Source organism: Heterodontus francisci, chromosome 4 (assembly GCF_036365525.1).
Source record: "Heterodontus francisci isolate sHetFra1 chromosome 4, sHetFra1.hap1, whole genome shotgun sequence".
Classification (NCBI taxonomy): domain Eukaryota; kingdom Metazoa; phylum Chordata; class Chondrichthyes; order Heterodontiformes; family Heterodontidae; genus Heterodontus; species Heterodontus francisci.
Genome location: NC_090374.1, coordinates 15,624,169 through 15,650,232, shown reverse-complemented (window position 1 = coordinate 15,650,232; position 26,064 = coordinate 15,624,169). Strand labels below are relative to the sequence as shown.

General features: G+C 44.5%; 1 protein-coding gene across 11 annotated transcripts in view; it reads left to right on the top strand.

Annotated features, from left to right (window-relative positions):
• poln (polymerase (DNA directed) nu) overlaps nucleotides 1-26,064 on the top strand; it is a 549,154-nt gene that overhangs the window by 468,107 nt on the left and 54,983 nt on the right. For all 11 annotated transcript variants that reach the window (XM_068029211.1, XM_068029206.1, XM_068029207.1 and 8 more), the window contains 2 exons: nucleotides 5,465-5,547; nucleotides 23,069-23,200. In XM_068029211.1, coding sequence (XP_067885312.1) covers nucleotides 5,465-5,547; nucleotides 23,069-23,200 — 215 coding nt within the window. The remainder of the gene's footprint in view (nucleotides 1-5,464; nucleotides 5,548-23,068; nucleotides 23,201-26,064) is intronic.

Sequence of the window (26,064 nt, the reverse complement as noted above, 5' to 3'; positions counted from 1 at the left end):
TCTTCCCAATCCCACACCGTTACCTCTGGTGTCCACCAAGGATCTATCCTTGGGCCCCTCCTATTTCTCATCTACATGCTGCCACTCAGCGACAACATCTGAAAACACATCATTAGTTTTCACAGGTACGCTGACAATACCGCTCTCAAATCCTGCACTGTTGCTAAACTATCAGACTGCTTATCTGACATCCAGTATTGGATGAGCAGAAATGTCCTCCAGTTAAATATTGGGAAGATTGAAGCTGTCATTTTCAATCCCTGATCCAAACTCTGTTCCCTAGCTACTGACTCCATCCCTCTCCCTGGCAACAATCTGAGATTAAGCCAGTCTGTTCGCAACCTTTGACCCCGCAATGAGTTTTCGACCTTATATTTGCACTATCACTAAGACCGCCTATATCTACCTCCATAACATTGCCTGATTTCACTGCTGTCTCAGCTCATCTGCTGTTGAAACTCTCGTCATGCCCTTGTTTCCTCTAAACCTGACTATTCCATTGCATTTTTGGATGATCTCCAATATTCTACCCTCCGTAAACTCCCAAAATCTGCTGCCCATGTCTTAACATGCACCAGGTCCAAGTCCCGTTCACCTATCACCCTTGTGCTCGCTGACCTACATTGGCTCCTGGTCAAGCAATATCTTGATTTTAAAATTCTCATTTTGTTTTCAAATCCCTCCATGGCCTCGCCCCTCTCTATCTCTGTAATCTCCTCCAGCCTCACAACCCTCTGAAATATCTGTGCCTCTTGAGCATCCACGATTTTAGTCACTCCATCATTGGCGGCCGTGCCTTTGGTTGTCTAGGCCATAAGCTCTGGAATATCCTCCCATCACCTCTCTGCCTCTCCACCTCGCTTTCCTCTTTTAAGACACTCCTTAAAACCTACCTCTTTCACCAAGATTTTGGTCATCTGATCACAATATCTCCTTATGTGGCTCAGTGTCATATTTTATTTTATCATGCTCCTGTGAAGCACCTAGGGGCATTTTATTACATTAAAGGTGCTATATAAATATAAGTTGTTGTTATTGAAGTGACTGATAGTAATGCTATCGTACGGACGCTTAACAAGCACTCTTCAAATTGTCATCTCCACTGACTTAACAGACACGCCTAAGATAAACAAGGTAATGCCTCCATTAAAATAAACAGAGATAAGTTACTACAAGGGAATGAGGCGTCTGTATGATAACATTGCTGACAGTTATTTCTATTTGTGAGAGTTTAATCCAGTCCTATACCAGTCTAGAACAAACAGTAGCATGGAAGCCAGGAAAATACACAGGAAATGCAGCATCTATGACCCAATTTAGAGTTTAAGCTTTTCTTTATAAATCAGGTGATACTTTGACCCTTCCCAATTCCGTATGAGGTGCCATAACAGAAGGCAAATGATCTCACTGAAACCACCAAATCTAGTTTTTTAGAGGGAGTCATTTTGCATCATCTGGGTTAAGTAGAAGGGAGACTGTAATTCCCAAAAGTTAATTTTAAAATATTACTGTTGTTGAATGGTGCAGTTTCTCCTAGTGCCTGACTGAACATGGCAGAGTGCTACAGACAGTTCATAGCACTGCCTTTGGTTCACTGAGCACAGTAAAGCATTGATGAAGATTCGCTTTAGCAGTTACTTCTCATCAGTCGGGGCAAGAAAGGCAGCAGCAAGATTTTTAAAAATAGGTGTCTGCGGCCATCCATTACGTGACAGATAACCGTCAGTCGCTGGTAACCTCGCCAAACCTACGTCAATAAGAATTAGGAGAGTACATTTCAAACAATCCCGCAGAAGAATACTTGCGGTGCAATTTTGAGGCAGCCTTGAGACTGTGACAGAAGCTGACAGACTAGACTGTCTGGTTATGTGCAAGCTGAGCAGTGATCAGTGACTGGGGTCATGTGCTGTCAGCAGCAAATGCAGCATCTCCAGTCTACCACACACGCACACAGACACACAGAACCATATTATCACAGTGCAGAGCCAATTCTGTATTCTGCACTGCAGAACGCTAACTGATCCCTCGGTGCAGAAACATTGTCACAAAGAATCAAAATCCAGGGAATTTTCTTTTCTGGTGCTGTTGGGCAGCTTCGCATATAATATTAACTGTCTGTTTGCTGGATATTAACTGCTCCCTTCAATACTTTGTATTCAATGATGTTCAATTAAAAATAGTAACTAGGTCAAAATTTCTATATATATATGAGTGTGTGTGGCAGTGGGTTGGATGATACTTACCAGGTATATTACTCTCAGGATTATATGGGCCCCCAGCCCCAGCAGCAGGTTAATGTAGGAGCCTCTTACATTACTACAGTGACTGCACTTCAGAAGTACTTAATTGGCTGTAAATCGCTTTGGGACATCCTAAGGTCATGAACTGCGCGATATAAATTCTTTCTTCCACTTCCCCATAAGTTCTTAAATTTTCTTCCTCAAATATTTATTCACTTCCCTTTTAAGAGCCAATTGTGGTTTTGGCTTCCCCCACTGTTTGTGCAAGAGCATTCCAGGTCTCAATGACCCTCTATGTAAAAACATACCTTCCGGTGACAATCTTAAAATTATGTCCCCTTGTTAATTTTTTTTAGGTTCTTAGGATGTGGGCATCGCTGGCTAGGGCAGCATTTATTGCCCATCGCTAATTGCCCTTGAGAAGGTGGTGGTGAGCTGCCTTCTTGAAACACTTAGTCCATGTGATGCAGGTACATCCACAGTGCTTTTAGGAAGGGAATTCCAGGATTTTGACCCAGTGACAGTGAAGGAACGGCAATATAGTCAGGATGGTGTGTGGTTTGGAGGGGAACTTGCAGGTGGTGGAGTTTCCATGCAGCTGCTGCCCTTGTCCTTCTAGGTGGTAGAGGCCGCGGGTTGGAAGGTGCTGTCAAAGGAACTTTGGTGAGTTGCTGAAGTGCATCTTGTAGATGGTACACACTGTTGACACTGTGCACTGGTGACGGAGGGAGTGAATGTTGAAGGTTGTGGATGGGGTGCCAATCAAGCAGGCTGCTTTGTCCTGGATGGTGTTGAGCTTCTTGAGTGTTATTGGAGCTGCACCCATCCAGGCAAGTGGAGAGTATTCCATCACACTCCTGATTTGTGCCTTGTAGATGGTGAACAGGCTTTGGGGAGTCAAGAGGTGAGTTACTCGCTGCAGAATTCCCAGCCTCTGACCCGCTCTTGTATTTATATGGCTACTCCAGTTCAGTTTCTAATCAATGGTAACCCCCAGGATGTTGATGATGCAAGATTCAGCGATGGTAATGCCTTTGAATGTCATGGGGAGATGGTTAGATTCTCTCTCTTGTTGGAGATGGTCATTGCCTGGCACTTGTATGGTGCGAATGTTACTTGCCACTTATCAGCCAAAGCATGAATGTTGTCCAGATTCTGCTGCATGAAGGCACAGACTGCTTCAGTATCTGAGGAGTTGTGAATGGTGCTGAACATTGTGCAATCGTCAGTGAACATCCCCACTTCTGACCTTATGATGGAGGGAAGGACGTTGATGAAGCAGCTGAAGATGGTGGGGCCTAGGAACTCCTGCAGTGATGTCCTGGGACTGAGATGATTGACGTCCAACTAGTAAAACCATCTTCCTTTCTGCTAGGTATGTCTCCAACCAGTGGAGAGTTTTCCCCCTGATTCCCACTGACTTCAATCTTGCTAGGACTCCTTGATGCCATAATCGGTCAAATGCTGCCTTGATATCAATGGCAGTTACTCTTACCTCATCTCTGGAATTCAACTCTTTTGTCCATATTTTGACCAAGGCTGTAATGAGGTCAGGAGCTGAGTGGCCCTGCCGGAACCCAAACTGAGCGTCACTGAGCAGGTTGTTGCTGAGCAAGTGCCGCTCGATAGCACTGTCGATGACCCCTTCCATCACTTTGCTGATGATTGACAGTAGACTGACGGGGCAGTAATTGACTGGGTTGGATTTGTCCTGCTTTTTGTGTACACAGCATACCTGAACAATTTCCACAATGTCGGGCCATTGCCAGTGTTGTAGTTGTCCAGGAACAGCTTGACTAAGGGTGTGACTAGTTCTGAAGCACAAGTCTTCAGTACAACAGCTGGGATGAGGTTAGTGCCCATAGCCTTTGCCATATTCATTGCCTACCGCTGTCTCTTGATATCACATGGAGTGAATCGAATTGGCTGAGGACTGACATCTATGATGGTGAGGACTTCAGAAGGAAGCCAAGATGGATCATCCACTCAGCACTTCTGGCTGAATATGGTTGCAAATGCTTCAGCCTTGTCTTTTGTACTGACGTGCTGGGCTCTGCCATCATTGATGATGAGGATGTTTTAGGAACCTCCTCCTCCAGTTAGTTGTTTAATTGTCCACCTCCATTCACGACTGGATGTGGCAGGACTGCAAAGCTTAGGTCTGATCCGTTGGTTGTGGGATTGCTTAGCCCTGTCTATTGCATGCTGCTGCCACTGTTTAACATGCATGTTGTTAACCTGTGTTGTAGCTTCACCAAGTTGGTACCTCTATTTTAGGGATGTTTGGTTCTGCTCCTGGAATTCTCTTCTACACTCCTCCTTTAACTAGGGTTGAACCCAGGCTTGATGGTAATGGTAGAGTGAGGGATGAGCTGAGCCATGAGGTTACAGATTACTGAATACAATTCTGCTGCTGCTGATGGCCCACAGCACCTCATGGATGCCCAATTTTGCATTGCTAGATCTGTTTGAAATCTATCCCATTAAGCCCGGTGGTAGTGACACACAACACAATGGCGGGTATCCTCAGTGTGAGGGAGTGTGCAGTGGTCACTCCTACCAATACTGTCCTGGACAGATGCACCTGTGACTGGTCGATTGGTGGAGACGAGGTCAAGTAGGTTCCTTCATCATGTTGGTTCCCTCACCACCTGCTGCAGACCCAGTTTAGCAGCTATCTCCTTCAGGACTCAGCCAGCTCGGTCAGTAATGATGCTACCAAACCACTGTTGGTGATGGGCATTGAAGTCCCCCATCCAGACTGGCTCAGAATGATTTATCGACCAATGGAAATAGTTTTTCACTATTTTCTTTCATAAAACTTTTTAACACCTCTGTTAGATGTGATGTTACCTTTTCTGTACTTGTGGAAATGAGTCCCAGTTTCTCTAGTTTCCCCTCTCCTAACTAAAATCTCTCATTCTTGGGATTATCTTAGTGAATTTCCTCTGCACCCTCACCTTGTCATTCTTGCTGAGATAAAGAGCCCAAAGCTGGACACAATATTCTAACTGCAGCCTAACTGTCTCCTTCTCCCTTGATCCCCTTTTCTTAGACTTTCGGTTCCCTGTCTCCTTCCTGCTCCATCTCGTAAAGTTCTCTCAGTCCTCTCTCTGCACGTGCGAGTGTGTTCTGTAGGAATATAAATTGTAGTATATTGGAATTGTTTCAGCTTCTCTTCTCCTTTGTCTGTAATGTTAAACTCTTTGTTGTGCTGTTGGCAGGAAAGGAATTTCTGTAAATCAGGTGAAGAATGCAGATCGAGAGCAAGCCAAAAGAATTGTCTATGCAGTGGTTTATGGAGCAGGTAAGGTTCCCAAAGAACAGAAGAGAATAATAAATAAGGATTACATTTTTTCTATAGAATGTCAGAATGTTCTCATATTAATCATACAATTGTTAAAATTTATTCTCACCATGTGGACATCATTGGTAAAGCCAGCATTTATTGTTTTTTTTATTTGTTCGTGGGATGTGGGCATCGCTGGCTAGGCCAACATTTATTGCCCATCCCTCATTGCCCTTGAGAAGGTGGTGGTGAACTGTGGATGTTGTCTATATGGACTTCAGTAAAGCCTTTGACAAGGTCCCTCATGACAGACTGATACAAAAGGTGAAGTCACATGGGATCAGAGGTGAGCTGGCAAGATGGATACAGAACTGGCTCGGTCATAGAAGACAGAGGGTAGCAGTGGAAGGGTGCTTTTCTGAATGGAGGGATGTGACTAGTGGTGTTCCACAGGGATCAGTGCTGGGACCTTTGCTGTTTGTAGTATATATAAATGACTTGGAGGAAAATGTAGCTGGTCTGATTAGTAAGTTTGAGGACGACACAAAGGTTGGTGGAGTTGCGGACAGTGATGAGGATTGTCAGAGGATACAGCAGGATATAGATCGGTTGGAGACTTGGGCAGAGTCAAATGGCAGATGGAGTTTAATTTGGACAAATGTGAGGTAATGCATTTTGGAAGGTCTAATGCAGGTGGGAAGTATACAGTAAATGGCAGAACCCTTAGGAGTATTGACAGGCAGAGAGATCTGGGCGTACAGGTCCACAGGTCACTGAAAGTGGCAACGCAGGTGGATAAGGTAGTCAAGAAGGCATATGGCATGCTTGCCTTCATCGGTCAGGGCATAGAGTATAAGAATTGGCAAGTCATGCTGCAGCTGTACAGAACTTTAGTTAGGCCACACTTAGAATATTGCGTGCAATTCTGGTCGTCACACTACCAGAAGGACGTGGAGGCTTTGGAGAGGGTACAGAAGAGGTTTACCAGGATGTTGCCTGGTCTGGAGGGCATTAGCTATGAGGAGAGGTTGGAAAAACTCGGATTGTTTTCACTGGAACGACGGAGGTGGAGGGGCGACATGATAGAGGTTTACAAAGTTATGAGCGGCATGGACAGAGTGGATAGTCAGAAGCTTTTTCCCAGGGTGGAAGAGTCAGTTACTAGGGGACATAGGTTTAAGGTGCGAGGGGCAAAGTTTAGAGGGGATGGATGTGCGAGGCAAGTTCTTTACACAGAGGGTGGTGAGTGCCTGGAACTTGTTGCCGGGGGAGGTGGTGGAAGCAGGTACCATAGAGACATTTAAGAGGCATCCTGACAAATACATGAATAGGATGGGAATAGAGGGATACAGACCCCGGAAGTGCAGAAGGTTTTAGTTTAGGCAGGGATCAAGATCGGCGCAGGCTTGGAGGGCCGAATGGCCTGTTACTGTGCTGTACTGTTCTTTGTTCTTTGTTCTTGAACTGCTGTCGTCTGTGAAGTGAAGGTGCTGCCACAGGGCAGCTAGGTAGGCAGTTTCAGGATTTTGACCTTCGAAGGAACGGCCAATATATTTCCATGTCGGGATGTAGTGTGACTTGGAGGGGAATTTGGAGGTGATGGTGGTCCCAAGCCCTTGGAGCAGGTTTAGGAGTTGCTGTCGAAGAAACCTTGTTGAGTTGCTGAAATTGCAAACTGTTAATGGAAGAAGGTCTTTCATAATGAGAGCTGACTCACCTTTCTCTGATGTAGCATTTAGTGAAAAGGTGCTTTATGAAGCAGGGTTCTGGAGCTGAGCAGGAGCTTGTGAGGAAGTTGGAGCAGCTCATCAAAGGCACAGTCAAAAGAGGCAGGTTGTGAGGAGGCTTTTCAGTTTGAGGAGGGATATGGTAAGGTTGAGGATTTTATGGAGAGGAGTAGATTTACAGGTTCGCTGTCCTAGTGAAGAACTTTGAATCAGGTGTATCAATTTGGAATTTGGGCCAACACTCAGGTTATACAGGAACATAAGAACAGGAGGAGGCCATTCAGCCCCTCAAGCCTGTTCCACCATTCAATTAGATCAGGGCTGATTTGTATCTTAACTCCATTCACCTGTCTTGGCTCTGTAACACTTAATACCCTTGCCTAATAAAAATCAATCGATCTCAATTTTGACATTTCTAATTGACGGCCAGCTGTTTTGGGGAAGAGAGTTCCTGATTTCCACTACCTTTTGTGTGAAGAAGTGCTTCCTGACATTACCCTTGAATGGCCTAGCTCTAATTTTAAAGTTATGCCTCCTTGTTCTGGACTCCCCCACCAGACGAAAATGTGTCTCTTTAGCTACACTATCAACTCCTTTAATCATCTGAAAGACTTCAATTAGATCACCCCTTAATTGTCTCTACTCGAGGGAATACAAGTCTCGTCCATGCAACCTAGAATTGTAGAAACTTACAACCATCCAGCCCCTCTTACCTGTGCCTCGTACCTATGAAAAAGCAGTTATGCTTAGTCCCATAACTCTGATTTTTGTCTGTAACCTGCCCTCAGAATTAACCCAGAATTAGCCTTGGGACTTCCACCTGCACAGTCATGTATCACACGTTGATCTCCATTCTCGAATTTCGAGCTGGCAAAATGTTTCACGACCTCAATGCAGTGGCAGAGCTTCGCTAATGAACGGGAGGTTTCGTCAGCCTGCCTACAATCTTCTGATAATCTCGCTCCCACCCCCAGCAGGTCAGGCCCACCTGATAACTTGGCATATCCCAATATGCTCTCTTGGCATTTTGCAAAGTTCTTAGTGGGGAGCACAAATTTGTATGATTACCCCTAGAGTTCCAGGGTTAAGCGGAGCGGGTGGGGCAGTGATGTGTAAAGACTCCACTGCCAATGAGGATCAAGGGCACATTGGTGCAGTGTGTGTGTGGTACTATGTTGCTCTGCACCATGCAGTGCTGGGTTCTGAGATTGGTTCGGTGCCTAATTTTTGTTTTCTAATATTCTCCTGTGAAGTGCCTTGGAACGTTTTATTATGTTAGAAGGCGCTATATAAATCAAGTTGTTGTTTATAAATGCAAGTTGTTGTTGCTCGTACATATCCCTGAAATGATTTTATAACACCAGCATGGGGTGGAACCAGGGATTGCCTTGAAGGGAGGATGGAAGGGACCATGAGGCAACTAGACCCCAGCCATGCCTGGACACCCCCTCGAGAAACACTGCCAGAGGCTGGAGAGCTGAACGCAAACCCCCTTCCCTCAGTTGAAGAAGTTCCCTCCAAAGGAAATCTACACTACATCATCCATACACTTGGAGATTTGTGTTGAATTCTTTTTAAAAACTTTTTTTGAGACTGGGTAATGATTTCTGTGGTGGAAATTTACTGCACATAACACTGCACAGATGTTAAGTCTGCACAGTTAGAGCTCAGGGAGGCTGATCACTGGTTCTAGCTTCCTTTAATCTTAGTTTTGTAGCTTGCTTTGCTCCTGGGAGGAATTCTGACACCCTGCTGGTGTACAGCTACTGAATAATTTCACGAATTACACTCTATGTTGCAATTGTTTTGAAGGCTGTGGTTGGGAGCAGTAAAACATATGAACATAAGAAATAAGAGCAGCAGTAGACTATACGACCCCTCGAGTCTGCTATGCCATTTAATACGATCATAGATGATCTCAGCTCCACTTTCTCGCCTGTTCCCCATTTCCCTTGATTCCCTGAGAGATCAAAAATCTATCTATCCCAGCCTTGAATATACTTATCGACTAAGCAACCCTAACCCTCTAGAGTAGAGAAATCCAAAGATTCACAACCCTCTGAGTGAGGAAATTTCTCCACATCTCAGCCCCAATTGGCCAATCCCTTATCCTGAGACTGTGACCCTGTGTTCTTGACACTTCAACCAAGTGAAACAGCCTCTCAGCGTCCACTGTGTCAAGCCCCCGAAGAATTTTATTTCAATGAGATCACCTGTCATGCTTGTAAGCTGCACGCACCGTGGTGTGGGGTGTGGGGTCGGTTCAGCACTGGCCTGTGCTGGGATGTCAGTCCGATTGCTTCATTCCGCTAAGTTTCCAATTTCAGCTGGACTTCTGCTCCAGGGAGGTGCTGGTTGGCATCCAGGTACATCTTGCAATAAGGGCTATGACGATCTAGTGCATTAGTAATGCAGAAACCCACCATGGCAGTGTGAGAACTTAAATTCAAAACAAAATAAATCTGAAATAAAAAGCAAGCTGGTATGAGTAAAAATGATGATGAAGCTTATGGATTGTCAGAAAAACCTTACTGTTTCACTAAAGGAAGTGTGTGAACCTTACCCAGTCTGGACCTATACAGGTCTTCAGTCCCACAGCAATATGATTGACTCCTAACTGCTCTCTGAAGTGGCCTAGCGAGCCACTCAGCTATATCAACTAGGGATGGGGAATAAATACTGGCTTTGCTAGTGGCACATGTTTCTCAAGAATAAATCAGGTAACATCAGCTCATTGTTGGCCTACAAACTACAAAAGAAAGATTTGCATTTATATAGCATCTTTCACCACCACAGGACGTCCCAAAGTGTTTTACAGCCGATGAAGTGCTTTGAAAGTGCAGTCACTTTTGTAATGTAGGAAACATGGCAGCCAATTTGTGCACAGCAAGCTCCCACAAACAGCAATGTGACAATGATAAAATAATCTGCTTTTGTGATGTTGTTTGGACAAATATTGGCCAGGACACTCAGGATAATTCTGCTGCTCTTCAAAATAGTGGCCATGGGATCTTTTACAACCACCTAAGAGGGCTCAGTACCTTGCTCTATGGCAGCGAGGCCTAGACAACGTACATCAGCCAAGAGTGACGTCTCAATTCATTCCATCTTCGTTGCCTCCGGAGAATCCTTGGCATCAGGTGGCAGGACCGTATCTCCAACACAGAAGTCCTCGAGGTCGCCAACATCCCCAGCATATACACCCTACTGAGTCAGCGGCGCCTGAGATGGCTTGGCCATGTGAGCCGCATGGAAGATGGCAGGATCCCCAAAGACACATTGTACAGCGAGCTTGTCACTGGTACCAGACCCACTGGCCGTCCATGGCTCCGCTTTAAAGACGTCTGCAAATGCGACATGAAGTCCTGTGACATTGATCACAAGTTGTGAGAGTCAGTTGCCAGCAATCACCAGAGCTGGCAGGCAGCAATAAAGGCGGGGCTAAAGCATGGCGAGTCGAAGAGACTTAGCAGTTGGCAGGAAAAGACAGAAGTGCAAGGAGAGAGCCAACTGTGTAACAGCCCCAACAAACAATTTTATCTGCAGCACCTGTGGAAGAGTCTGTCACTCTAGAATTGGCCTTTATAGCCACTCCAGGCGCTGCTGCACAAACCACTGACCACCTCCAGGCACTTACCCATTGTCTCTCGAGACAAGGAGGCCAAAGACAAGACAAGACCTAAGAGGGCAGACATGTGTCAGCCATGGCTGACATAGTTACAGTATTTACACTGTGATTATGCACAACACACACTATGGCATAAAGAAGGCTGAGTTGTGCCTCAGGAAGCAACATTCAGTGCCTCTCAAGAGCAGAGGTCAGAGACACAGGAATGGCAGGCCTCTTTATGCGGGGCTATCACTCAGCAGCTTGGAGACCACCGGCACTGTGATTGACAGTGCTCCTCCCATAGCCTGAGACCCAGCACAATGGTGGGTGTTTGACTGGGAGTCAACAAGGGGAGATCATCCGGATTGGGGGAGGGGTGGTGACAGGTAGTGGTTGTCAGAGTCTCAAAGCAAAGTTTTAGACAGAATGCCTCTGAATGTTTAATGTACTGCGAGCTAATTAAGAGCAGGAACCATTAAGTGCTGAAGCAGGCTGCATTGCCTATCAGGGTAAGTTCAACTCAAAGAGGTGAAGTAGTGAATATACAATCTTGCAAAAAGTGCTTGGCAAATTGACTAGTTATGGAAAATGCATGAGCAGGAAGTGGGGAAGGGCAACACAATCACTTGCAAAGGGCAGAGCGCATACAGCAACCTTTACAACAGCGTGTACATAAAGATGGGTGAGGTCAAGCGTATAATTCACAAACACTGAAGGGGCGGGGGAGGGGGGGAGCCTCCCTCTGCATGTTCCAAGTAACAACATCCGAAACACGACTTTGTGAAGAAGTCCTATTTTCAGTTCTTCTGAGGAATGTCGGCGAATAAGGAACAGAAAAAAGCTTCATGAACACATAAACAATCCAAGACTGACAGGTGAACTAGTAACAGTGTAAATACAGGAAGGAAAACCCTTAGAGCAGTTTTTTAAAAATATTAATAATGAAATAGTTCTAATATGCAAGTTGGAGGATACTTGCAGCAGAAAGCTATATATAAATATCCTTATAAATTGATTATGGTGGCTGTATTACGCGTGTACTTTATAAATTATTTATTCACTTTTCTTCATTGGCTTGAAAGAGCCACAAATTATTTTGTCTGCACAAAGTTCAGAAATAGATTTTAATCAATATTAGATTAGTTTAAATTAAATGAAAGGTCACTTTGAAGTTCTGATCAAAAGGGTTGTGCTTATCTCAAATGGAAATCGTGATGGAAGCAGGGAGAAGGTGCCAGAAAGTTCTGTATTTTTTTTACAGGCTGAGAGTAGCGAGGTGGCCAGTGATTATCATTAGCATGGTGGTTGGTAGCTCTCAATGGAAAGGGGTTCCCGATGAGTGGTCACTTCAGCAGCCATTCAAGGGCCATTCATGGTTTGTGGACCCATATCCGCAGCATGATTCATTACCCTCTGGACAGTCAGGGAGGAATGGATCGACAATAAGGGGGACATCAAAACTGGAACAAAGGAGAGTCAGACTAATATTTCTTCTTCTTTTCCCCTCAACCCCCCACCTCTTCCCCCACCCCCAGCCCCCTCATCATAAAACATTACCCAGTGTAGAAGGCTGGGCAGGAATTCTTTAAAAAAAAAAGAATGAACTTCCATTTAGATAGCACTTTTCACAACCTCAGGATATCCCAAAGTGCTTTACAGCCAATGAAGTGTTTTTTTGAAGTGTAGCCATGGTTGTAAAGTAGGAAATGCAATCTGCGTACAGCAAGCTCCCGCAAGCAGCAATGTGATAATGATCAGATGCACTGTCCATGTATTCCTGAGTCAGGCTCAGGGGCAGGACAGTCTCTCTCTGTCTCTCACTTTCTTTCCCCTGTTCTCTGGAGAAGCTCCTTCTCCTCACTCTGCACTTCCTCTGCAACTCAGTTCCTGGTGAAATCATGAGTACAGAGCAGTGTCCCTGCACTGCACGAAGCTAAACATGAGCATCGTGTCCTGGTACGCCAACCAATTAATGGATTTTACCTCCTTCGATAGCTCATTAGTTAGCATGTCCTGAACACTGGAATTCCCTCCCTAACCCTCTGCACTTCTCTACCTCTCTCTCCTCCTTTAAGACATTGCTTAAAACCTATCTCTTTGACCAACTTTGACTCACCTGCCTTAATATCTTCATATGTGATAATGCTCCTGTGGAGCACCATGGGAAGTTTTACTACATTAAGGGCACTACATAAATGCAAGTATTTCCCGTCTATGTACACCATTTCGACTTGTTGTAGATGGGTTAATGCCTGTTAAAATAGTGTACAAAGGAAGTTTACACAACCACATTGACTAGAGCCTGTTGTGAATTTGGCCCATGCTCACTGTAGGTGACTGCATCCCTGATCACATCCTCCAGGAGAAAGCTTTTGCAATCTCCATTCCCCTCCGCCTCCCGCGCTCCCTCCCGCGGCGTCTCCTCACAGATCAGGTTGATGCTCCCTTGGCGAGCAGTGGATGGATGACTGGTTTGACATTGCTCTGATGTTATCTTGAAGCACTTTGTGCTGCCACTTCCCTTGGTTCCGCCTTTGTCTGGTCCGTTCCCTCCTCTACCTCTGACAGACGCGATGCTTCTTCAGGAGGAGTGAGCTACCAGAGGAAATGAAAATACTCAGAATGAAAGAAAAATCAATAATGTTGGTGCAATAATGGCTTGAAGTGGGTGAGCACCGAGCCTGCAGGAGGACATTTCGGGCCCTGTTCACCGCCAGTCAGATTGGAATTAATCTGGTGAAAGTGATACCATTGAACTTTCTACAGTCAGTTTGAAGAGACAAAGGACACTTGTGCTCTGCTACGTTAAACTATTGCAGTTTGATAAATACCTTGTACATTATATTCACTTACTAATCGATCAGAAGAACCCAGGAGCCTGAAAAGATTTTGAGAATAATTTAAAACAATTTTATAAGCCCAGATTTTGCTGGAGTGGGGCATCTCGCACAGTCCTGTTACTTAGACTTGTTTGTGCATGTTTAGGTTTTGAAATGTATTGCCCACAAAGTTGGTGGAAGTGTGAGCTGATAACAGCACAGTGAGGGCAATGGAGCATCTGGGACCTTGGTGAATAACTCGATGAGCCGTGTATCACCTTAACAATGAGGATTGAGAAAGAAACAGAGGAATGACAGAGAAGACGGGTGAATTAGAATCAAATCATGTACAGAAAGGAAAATAAAGAGAGGAAAGGAATGATTGTGAGAGACCAATGAGAGAGTTATGAGTTACGAGAGAGAGAGAAAAGAGACAGAAAGGAAAAGGAAGAAAAGCATTTTTTAATTAAAATGTGAGTTTTTAAAATCTCCAACAACAATTCACTACCTGAAGGAATGAGAGTCGGCGCTTATAATTTTTCAGTTTCTGGGCCAGAGGTTAATTAGCAATCATTAAAAATTATCACCTTGTTACAAGAGTCCATATGCCGTTACTTACTAGACTTAACATTTTGTGGTGTGTATAATGAACGATTAATCTACCAATTCAGCAACTTTCAGAAAACTCACGGGATGGTTGAGTGTGAGGTTGAAGCTAACAGCGGAGCAGTGCAAATTGTCCAGTAACTTGTAATGATTCGCAACTCATGGGCTATCTCTTCCTTGCCACCTTGCTGGCCGATTTGCACATTAATATCAGAAAAACATTGTTCATATACCCTTAGTACTTCAGCCAAATCTGAGCCATTAATTCTGTTACTGCACAAATACATATTTACTCGCCAAAGCCTATCCACCATCTACAAGGCACAAGTCAGGAGTGTGATGGAATACTCTCCATTTGCCTGGATGGGTGCAGCTCCAACAGCACTCAAGAAGCTCGACACCATCCAGGACAAAGCAGCCTGCTGGATTGGCATCCCGTCCACCACCTTAAACGTTGACTCCCTTCAGCACCAATGCACAGTGGCAGCGTCTTCCAAACCCGCAACCTCTACCACCCAGAAGAACAAGGACAGTAGGCGCATGGGAACACCAGCACCTGCAAGTTCTCCTCCAAGCCACACACCATCCTGACTTGGAACGATATCACCATTTCTTCACTATTACTGGGTCAAAGACTTGGAACTCCCTTCCTAACAGCACTGTTGATGTACCTACACCACATGGACTGCAACGGTTCAAGAAGGCAGCTCACCACCACCTTCTCAAGAGCAATTAGGGATGGGCAATAAATGCTGGCCTTGCCAGTGATGCCCACATACCATGAATGAATAAAAAAGATAACAAATGGAAATTTATATTAAGAATTCAGCATAAGGACAAGAAACTGATAAAGAGAAAACAGGAATAAAAACAAGAAATGCTGGAACCACTCAGCAGGTCTGGCAGCATCTGTGAAAAGCGAAGCAGAGTTAACGTTTCAGGTCAGTGACCCTTCTTCGGAATTGACAAATATTAGAAAAGTCACAGGTTATAAGCAAGTGAGGTGGGGGTGGGGCAAGAGATAACAAAGGAGAAGGTCTAGATTGGACCAGGCCACAAAGCTCACCAAAACGTCATGGAGCAAAGGCAAACAATATGTTAATGGTGTGTTGAAAGACAAAGCATTAGTACAGATTAGGTGTTAGCGGACTGAATATTGAACAGCAACAAGTGCAAACCTGAAAAAAAACAACGGGTAAGCAAACTGAACAAACTAAGATGAAATGAAATAAATGCAAAAAAAATTGTAAAAAATGTAAAAAAGAAAAAATAACTAAAAATGAAAGTAAAATGAGGGGCTGTCATGCTCTGAAATTATTGAACTCAATGTTCAGTCCGGCAGGCTATAGTGTGCCTAATCGGTAGATGAGATGCTGTTCCTCGAGCTTGCGTTGATGTTCACTGGAACACTGCAGCAATCCTAGGACAGAGATGTGAGCATGAGAGCAGGGGGGAGTGGTGAAATGGCAAGCAACCGGAAGCTCAGGGTCCTGCTTGCGGACTGAGCGGATATTATATAAGAGAAAACAGGATATGCGAGGAAACTAGCTACAGACATAAAAACAGATTATAAAAGTTTCTATAGATATTTAAAATGGAAGAGATTAGCGAAAGTAAACATGGGTTCCCTTAGAGGCAGAGACAGGAGAAATTATACTGGGCAATAAGGAAATATCAGAGATGTTAAACAAATACTTTGTATCTGTCTTCATGGTAGAAGATGCAAATAACATTTTGGAAGTAATGACAAACCAAGGTTGTAGTGTGAAAGAAATTAATGGGATTAAAAGCTGACAAATCCTTTGGACCTGACAATCTGCATCATAAGATTTTAAAAGAGGTAGCTGCAGAGATAATGGATGCATTGGTTTTAATCTTCCAGAATTCCCCAGATTCTAGAATGGTCCCCATGGATTGAAAGATAGCAAACATAACCCCATTATTTAAGAAAGGAGAAAACCTGGAACTCTAGGCCAGTTAACCTGACATCAGTAGTAGTGAACATGTTAGAATCTATCTTTAGGCACATGATAACTGAGCACTTAGAAAATCATAATATGATTTAGAAGAGTCAATATGAATTTATGAAAGAGAAATTGTGTTTGACAAATCTGCGTTAGAATGTTTTGAGGGTCCAACTAGTGAGATAGATAAGGGGAACCAGTGGATGTAGTGTATTTGGATTTTCAAATTGCATTCGATAAGGTGCCACACATGAGGTTATTACGCAAAATTATGTGTCATGTGATTGGAGGTAATATATGAGCATGGACTGAAGATTGGTTAATGGACAGAAAACAGAGAGTAGGTCATTTTCAGATTTGTGGGTTGTAACTAGCAGGATACCAGTACTTGTGTCTCAGTTATTCACAATCTATATTAATGACTTGGATGAGAGAATGAGGGCGGAACAGTGGCACAGTGATTAGCACTGCAGCCTCACAGCTCCAGCGATCCGGGTTCGATTCTGGATACTGCCTGTGCGGAGTTTGCAAGTTCTGCCTGTGACCGCATGGGTTTTCGCCGCGTGCTCTGGTTTCCTCCCACAGCCAAAGACTTGTAGGTTGATAGGTAAATTGGCCATTATATAAATTGCCCCTAGTATAGGTAGGGGAAAGGTGGGGATGTGATAGGAATATGGGATTAATGTAGGATTAGTATAAATGGGTGGTTGATGCTTGGCATAGACTCGGTGGGCTGAAGGGCCTGTTTCAGTGCTGTATCTCTAAATTGAGAGGAATGTATCTAAGTTTGCTGATGATACAAAGTTAGGTGGGAAAATAAGCTGTGATGAGAACGCAAAGAGGCTGCAAATGGGTTTAGACAGGTTGGGTGAGTGGGCAAGAACATGGCAGATGGAATATAATGTAGAGAAATGTAAAGTTATCCACTTTGGGAAGAAAAATAGAAGAGCAGAATATTTTTTGTATGTTGAGAGGCTCGGAAATGTTTACATTTATTTATATTTTCCTCCCCCAAGCTCCACAAAATGCTTTCTAAAGACACTGGCCAGAAAGTTCCTCATCATTTTTGAAGTAGCTGTGGCTTAGAATCAGCACTAGACAATTTTCTGACCTGGAAATTAGGTGGAAGTAAATCTGCAGTCCTTACGCAGTCTCCCCTGTATGTCAGTTCAGTCCTACATCAGTTGCCTAGCAAGCCATTCTAATGTATCAGACCCGGGGCAAGAAATGTTGGATTTGCTAGTGAGGTCCACAACCCAGGAATGTATTTTATAAGAGGGTAACTAAAGTGACACACAGCAGGGCTTTATAATCGCCTCAATGTTCCTTGTTTCTGGAGGAAAAAAATTGGCCAGGAAAGTCCATGCTTGGGGCTGTTGACGGAGCAAAAAAGTCTACCTTGAGTAGGATGTTCTTCATGCCCCACCGTAGGCAACGCCTGGCAATGTTCTTGCATACATCATAGCAACTTGGGAAAGGAATGGAGTGCAATCCGTGGGACTGAATCCCAGTGAGGATTCAAAACTTCGAGGAGAGGAGAAGAGGGGTGAAGATTGGTGAGAAGAAAAAAATTCCATACAACTGAAAAACTCAATCAAGAAAGATGTCACAAAAAATAATTCCTGAAAACTCCAGCAGAACTAGGTCAAAAGAGAAAAGGACATCACTGTTAGTGGATTAAAAAGGAGCTTGGGGATTCAGCCAGATTCAGTGCCAGATTTCGTGGTTGACCAGCCCAGTAGGTTAACACAATGCAGACACAGACACAGGCATGCCAAGTATAGAGGCCATGATAATCTCACATCATCTGAGATGGACGGGACATGTTGTCAGAATTCTCGATTCAAGATTTCCCAAACAGGTGCTCTACCCAGAGCTACGCCGGGGAGACCGTTCACACGGAGGCCAAAGGAAACATTTCAAAGACAATCTCAAAGCCTCCATGACAACACATCTCAACACATGGGAAGAAGATGGCCAATCACGACCAAAATAGCGAGTCATCATTAAAAGTGGTGTCAAGACCTTCCAATCAACAAGAGCAGCCACTGAGAGAGAATGGCGAGAGATACTGGTAATCCAGAGGCCTAGGCTAAGGCTGTGGGGACATGGGTTTAAATCCTACCACAGCAGATGGTGAAATTTGAATCCAATTAATAAAAAAAATCTGGATTTTAAAAAGCTAGTCTAATGGTGACCATGCAACCATTGTCAATTGTTGTAAAAACCCATCTGGTTCACTAATGTCCTTTAAGGAAGGAAATCTGACGTCCTGTTCTACCTGTTCTGGCTTACATGTGACTCCAGACCCACAGGAATGTGGTTGACTCAAATGTCCTCTGAAATGGCCCAGCAAATTGCCACTCAGTTAAGGGCAATTAGGGATGGGCAATAAATGCTGGCCTTGCCAGTGGTGCCCATATCCCATGAACAAATGAAACAAAAGAAGGCAGCTGCTCAAACCAACAACCCACCACCGCCTCTGCCGGCCGACAACGGATGTCCTCACTGTGGGCAAGCTTGCAATGCTAAGATCGGGCTCACACGCCATTCGCAAACCCACGGCCCGCACTGACATCTGACTTCCACCTAGCCATCCGCAGGGTAGAATCATGCTTGACACGAGAGTTTGTCAATGATGAATACAATGCAGATCAACAAACTGAAATCGCAAACAGGGAGACCAGTAAACCTTTCTTCATTTAATGGACCAGGCAAATAATTTCATAATTACAGCAATAACTCGCATTTATCTAGCTCCTTTAATGTAATAAAACATTCCAAGGCACTTCACAGGAGCATTATCAGTGAAAATTTGACACTGAGCTATGTAAGGAGATATTTGGACAGGTAACAAAAAGCTTGGTCAAAGGGTTAGGTTTTCAGGAATACCTTAAAGCAGGAGAGAGATGTAAAGAGGCAGTAAGGTTTAGGGAAGGAATTCCAGAGCTAACGTCCTAGGCAGCTGAAGGCATGGTCACCAATGGTGGAATGAAGAAAATCAGGGATTCGCATGAGGCCAGAATTGGAGGAGGACAGAGATCCTGGAGGGTTGTAGTGCTGGAGGAGATTACAGAGATAGGGAAAGAGCGAAACCACGGAGCGAGTTGAAAACATGGATGTGAATTTTAGAATTGAGCCATTGCCAGACTGGGAGTCAGTGTAGGTCAGTGAGCACAGGGTTGATGGATGAATAGGGCTGGATACTTAATAATGGTAACAAAAGAAAATTCAGACCCAAATGGTTTGGCATTTGGAGTAATTCATACAAGGAGCTAACACATCAGAAATAAAAGCTGAGCCAGCTTTAACCCAATGGCTAATAACATCATGTGAAGTAGAAGACTTGAATGAGACAAATTAGCCAGTGAGCATGGGATTTACCAATAATGGTTACATAATGTTATTGCAGATTTTCCCAGACCATCTCCCGCCAAAGGAATTGGAGGCTCAGTCCACTCTTTAATGGAACACTAATTCAGAACGTAGATATTGTTTTAGAATTCCAGGATTGGGTGAATTGAACATTCGACTTCTTCTTAAGATTCTGACTATGGAACATTATTTTGAAGCTGTAGAATGGCCAATGTGTAACTGTCCCAATTTTGGGAGGGAACATGGATCATCAAGATGAATACGCACCCACTGGACTTCACTGAAGGGGAAAGGAGGAGAGAATATCCCTGCACCCCAACAAGACACCAGCCAGTGCACATTATGGCACTGAATCAGCTTTGAATACATTCCAGCATCATACTGTCATTGTACCATTAAGAAGCATATTTGCAGTCATTTAATAACAGTCATAAATGCATTATTCCCCAAATATACCAAAATCTATAATTAAACCCGCACAGAATGCACCCAATTCCTGTGCACAAGCCTTACTTCCTTTTGTCATAATTTCTGGCTGTTCTTTTGTATCAGTATCTCCCATTCTATAGTGTTATGCTAGAATTTCCCATTCAATTTTGCTAGATCATCATCTGTCAAGATAACTTAAGTTGTTGATTATGCATTTATAAAAATATGAATTTGAATGACTGGAAAAGACCAGTTGGTCCATCAGGCCTGCTGCACACCCATGATGGCTGGAGCATTCTGACTGGACACTTTTCCCCAACCCACACACATCCATATAATCTCCAGGGTGGGGGAAAATATCAGAGTAAGTACTCAGGGCCAATAATGGAAAATACTCTGGAGGATTCCTCTCCGAGAAACAAAAAGCTAGAGAAACACACGAGGGAGAAAGGAAGAGAAGGATGTGTAGATAGAGTTGAAAAGGGATGGGAGGAGGCTCATATGGAGCATTAACACCAGCACAGACCTGGTGGGCCGAATGGCCTGTTTCAGTGCTGTAAACTCTATGTAATGTCAACTTTCAATGTGTAATCACAAGCTCTGGCCACTGTTAAAGAGGCCATGAGTCTCCCACCCTCAGACTGTCTACCATCACGTTTTCTGCTTTTATGCAGGTAAGCTTTCTTTTCAATTTTCACAGCTCCAAACCACCCCTCCCCCGCCCACTGTGCCACCACCTCACCTCAAATCATCGTGATGTAAAAAATTCATATTTTAAATGCCGAAAATTAATATTTTAACACTGCCGAACAAATAAATAAATGGACTCGCTGCTGCTCCAATAAATAAATAAACTGACTCACTGACTCACACCCAACTGTGATTCGAAAATTGTTTATCCCGGTCTGCTGGCCTTTCTCTGCTGTCTGCTTCCCCGATCCTCTCAGTTCCCAAAGTCAATATTCTTATAGCTGACGGGTAAATAAATGGACTGGCTGCGAAGCATCGATGAGTTAGAGGGGTCAGGGCCAGGTGTAAAGAGCCTTCTTCAGGTTGGGGGCACCCGCCTGCAGAGTTGCCACTAAGCTCTCAGGAAATCTGTTGGTCTTGGTGAGGGTGGAGTGGGGAATGGCAGGAACCTCCAAGAGGTGCCAGTGTCAAGCGCTCCAGAATCAGATATAATACAGCCAGGTGCAAGATGTAATTCCTAATACTCTTGCCTAACAATCCGAGTCAAATTCAACTTTTCCAGAAGGCAGGTAGATGTTTCCAGGTGGATGTTATCTTTTGGATTGAAACCGAGGCCCCGTCTGCCCTCTCAGGTGGTTGTAAAAGAATCCCATGGCTGCTATTTTGAAGAAGAGCAGGGGAATTCTCCCCAGTGTCCTGGCCATTATTCATCTCTCAGTTAACATCACAAAAAGCATTAACTGGCCATTAGCACATTGCTGTTTGTGGGAGCTTGCTGTGCGTAAATCTGCTGCGGCGTTTCCTACATTAAAACAGTGACTGCACTTTAAAAGTATTTCATTGGCTGTTTAAGCGCTTTGAGTCATCTGGTGGGTTGTGAAAAACACTATAGAAATGCAAGTCTGTCTTTTCACACTCTCTCATCAGAAATGATACTGCTAATTGTGACTTGGTGTAATAGTGTAACAAGGATGATAGTCAATTAGCATGTGTTTTATATCTCACCCTATTTTAATAAAAATAAAACAATAACTAAAACCAGCTGCCGATTCACTGTCACCTGTTTCACACTATCCCACACGAGGACTAAATTTCACCTAACCAGACTTCTTCTGCCCAGTAGAAGCCAGGTCGGGAATAACCGGGGTCAGCTTCGTTCCTGCTGTGTCCCCATATTAACCTGGTTGTTTCAACAGGCAAACAGGACACTTGTGGCAAGGAAGCGGAGTCACTTGTTTCAAATATTGGGTCCGAAGATGCCATCAAAATTTGATCTGTAATTTTGAGCTGAGGCATGTGGGAGGATTGGTGTTTGTGCGGGGAGATGTCCTGCCTGCTCTCCGTCAGGCAAAATCCTATTGGGAACTGATCCTGAGCCAGAAAAGGCCCACTGTAAGTTTTCACTATTTATCTTTCAGGTTTCCTCGCAGGTCAGGAGGTACAGGAGTTCTCTCCCTTTTGTTCTTTAAGACCCTCATTAAAACTCACATCATAGCTCCTTCTTTGGCTTGGTGTCCACTTTAGTTTGATTGCACTTCTGTACGGTGCCTTAAGAACATGAGAAATAGGAGTAGGAATAGACCATTTGGCCCTTCGAGCCTACTCTGCATTCAATAAGATTGTAGAAGATGTTCCTCCTTAGTTACACCTTCCTGCCAAATCCCCATATCTGTGGATTCCCTTAGTATCCAAAAACCTATCGATCTCTGTCTTGAATATACACTGTGACTGAGCATCTGGGGTCGAGAATTCCAAAGAGTCACAACTGGGAAGAGATTTCTCCTCATCTCACTCCTTAAAGGCCGACTCTTTATTCTGAGACAGTGACCCCCTAATTCCAGACTCTCCAGCCAGGGGAAACATCTGCCCAGCATCTAACCTGACAAGCCTCTTAAGAATTTTATGTTTCAACGAGATCACCCTCATTCTTCTAGGCTCCAAGGACTAGTCCTAGTCTATTCAATCTCTCCTCATAGAGCAAACCCCTCATCCCAGCAATCAGTCTAACAACACTTCATTCCACTCCCTCGATGGCAAGTACATCCTTCCTTATTAATTTTAAGAAAACATGTGTATTGGGAGATTCTGGTACATTTGGACAGTGAACAATGCAAGTGCATAACTCATACATAAAAACAGCAATATGTTTCTACATTAAAGGCTCCGTATAGGTGGTGTTATTAAACATGTATTTCCCCAAGCTATTTAAAGGAGTTAGTTGATATGACAATGACTGATTTCAATCCGAATCAATTGTGCGGAGATTAGCATCGTATAGGCTAATTTTATTTGCTAATAATATTCTTGTTGTCCTCGCAGGTAGGGAACGTTTATCTGAGTGTCTCGGAGTCTCCGCAGGCCAAGCCAGCCAGTTTATTGAAAGCTTCCTACAGAAGTATAAGGAAGTCCGCACGTTCACTCAGAGAACCATACAACTGTGCCACCAGCAAGGTATTCTTTCATAATAATCATGTTCCCACGCCTTTAAATCTATTGCAGGTAGATGAAGTGTTTACCTTGCTCACTGACAGATGTATCAGTTTACGGCTGTTTTTAAAATGTCATTCATTGGAATGTAGCATCGCTGGCAAGTCAGACATTTAATGCCCTGAGAAGATGGTAGTGGGCCTACTTCTTAAACCACTGATAACAGTTTGATACAACTGAGAGCATTTAAGGGTCAACCGTATTGGTTTGGGACTGGAGTCACATACAGGCTACACTGGGTAAGACCTGCCTCTTCCTGTTGAACATTACTGACTCAGGTGGATTTTTTTCTACAATTCGACAGCTTCATCATTGCATTTGCCATGTCAGCTGTGGCTCAGTGGGTAGCACTGTTGTCTCTGAGTCTGACGGTTGTGGGACCCTCCGCCAATGAGCTGTCTCCTTCCGGGGCCTCACTATCCTCAAGGTCCACACCTCTCTGGGGGGGCCATGTTATGGAGAGCACAGTAGACCACCACAATGACAGAGACCCTTACAGGAGGGTATTGGAGGGTGCCATCCAGGCACTGAAATCTGACGGCCTGCTCAATGACTGTCCTGCTGGGCAAGGTGGCATTGCTTCTTACATCTCTGTGCCTCTGTCTGGGGCTCCTGTAGAGAGGTCAGTGGTCATTTCTTCAAGGCATTTCCCTTGTCCCCTTGGAGCCAGTCGTGCACCTTGGGGGATGGAGTGAAGGACCAAGGCAGCTTGGACTACCAGAGGGTGAAGTAGTCATGGCAGATGCCGGGAAAGCGAGGGGATACACAGAGTAAGCTCTTGCTTTGGTTGCAAACCAGTTGGACGTTGAAGGAGTGGAAACCTTTCCTGTTGATGGATCTCACTGGCTCATCGCTGGGTGTGACTCAATGAGTCAAGACATGGAAATGTCAGAATTATTGTATATTTATTTTTGGCCACGCGGGCACGTGATGATGCCCTGCACCTGGGGGAATCTTGCAATGGAGGCTGAACCCAATGCCTTCTGTGCCTGCGCAGGCCCCTCTGTGTCAGAGTGGATGTAGTCCCCTGCCCTCCTGAAAATAGCATCCGTGACCTGCCTGATGGCCTAATGAGATGCCAACTGCGAGATGCCGTCTAAGTCCACAGCTGATCCCTGGAACGACCCAGTTGTACAGAAGTTTAGATGGAGACCTTGAAATCTGCAGGTAGGAGACTGCCACGGGGGCCGCGAGGCTTTAGATCGTTGTGGATCAGAGAAGCCAGGACCTAGATCATCTGCCTGGGTAGGCGCAGGCTCCTACGTCACTGGCGCTCTGTCACTTGCAGGTAGCTGACACTTGGGCTGTGCACCCGATATCCTGGGTAGTGCCTTCTACCCCCGCTGTGCTCCTCTGGCCTCCTGCTGTCCAAGAGGTTGCATTTGATGCAGCTGATCTTTATTTGTTGCCTCTACTTTGTTTCAGTCAGCCCCTCCCCATAGCCCTCTTGGACCCCCCACACTGTTTATGTCTTCACTATCCTGTCATATTCCCCCCATGGCATCTTCCCCATTCCCGTCCTTCAAAACTTGTGAACTGATACTGACAAGCCTGTTAATGAGCTCAACAGGCTGTTAATGGGAGGTGTGCACCTGACCCGTTCCCTCGCTGCCGGTGTCCCTTTAAAAATGGCATCACATTCCGGAGGCAGCAGGTCCTAGTGCCCACCTCCAAGAATGAAATCTTCAAATTGTGCTTGCCTCCATTCACACACTCAGCGGGCTTGGAAATCTGGCCCCCTGTGTCCATTAATTTATCCAGTACAACCATGACTTAGATTAATTCAGTTATCACTCAACCCTGCATATCTACATTTTCAACAGAGGTCACTGGATAGTGATCACTCAGATTTAAAAAGGAACGGTAGACGTTTGAATTGTTTCCTTCGCAAGTCCATAAACAACAAATGTATTGAGTTAAACAGGAACCTGAACTGCAGTTGTCTTTTTCCTTAAATTGCTTATCATAGAATGATAGAATGATGCAGCACGGAATGAGGCCAGGCTGAGTGTCCATGTCAGAGGGCAGTTAAGAGTCAATGGTGTTGTTGCATGGCGGGAATCTCATATAGACCCAGACTGGGTAAGGACAGCAGGTACCCTTTCCTAAGGGGCATTAGTGATCCTGCTCAGTTTTTACATTAATCCGATCGCTTCATGGTCACTTTTACTGATGCCAGTTTTTTATTTCCAGATTATTTTTGAAACTGAATTTCAATTCTCGAACTGCCATGCTGAGATTTGAACTCATGCTGTCTGGATTATTCTGCTCACTGGCCTCTCTTGGCCCTCTGTGTTTAAAACCTTGCGTGGCCTTGCCCATCCTTATCTCTGCAACCTTTCCATTGCTATCATCACCCCCACCTCCATAAATTCGCCATTCCTCTGGCCTCCTGTGCATCCCTGCCTCCCTTTGTCCCACCCTTAACAGCCACGTCTTTAGCCACCAAGGACTCACACTCCGTAATTCCCTTCCTTAACCCACCTCTCTCCACCTCGCCTTCTTAAGAAGGAAAGTAAAATTAGCATTTCTACATCAGCTTTCACAACCTCAGGACACACCAAACACTTCACAGTCAGTGAAGTACTTTTGAAGTGTAGTCACTGCTGTAATGTAGGTAAAGTAGCAGCCAATTTGCACACAGCAAGCTCCCATAAACAGCAATGCAACAATGACCAGATAATCTGTTTTTAGTGATGTTGGTTGAGGGATAAATATTGGCCAGGACACTGGGGAGAACTCCCCTGCGCTTCTTCCAAATAGTGACTATCTTCCATATCCACCTGAGACGGCAGACGGGGCCTCGTTTTAAGGTCTAATCCGAAAGA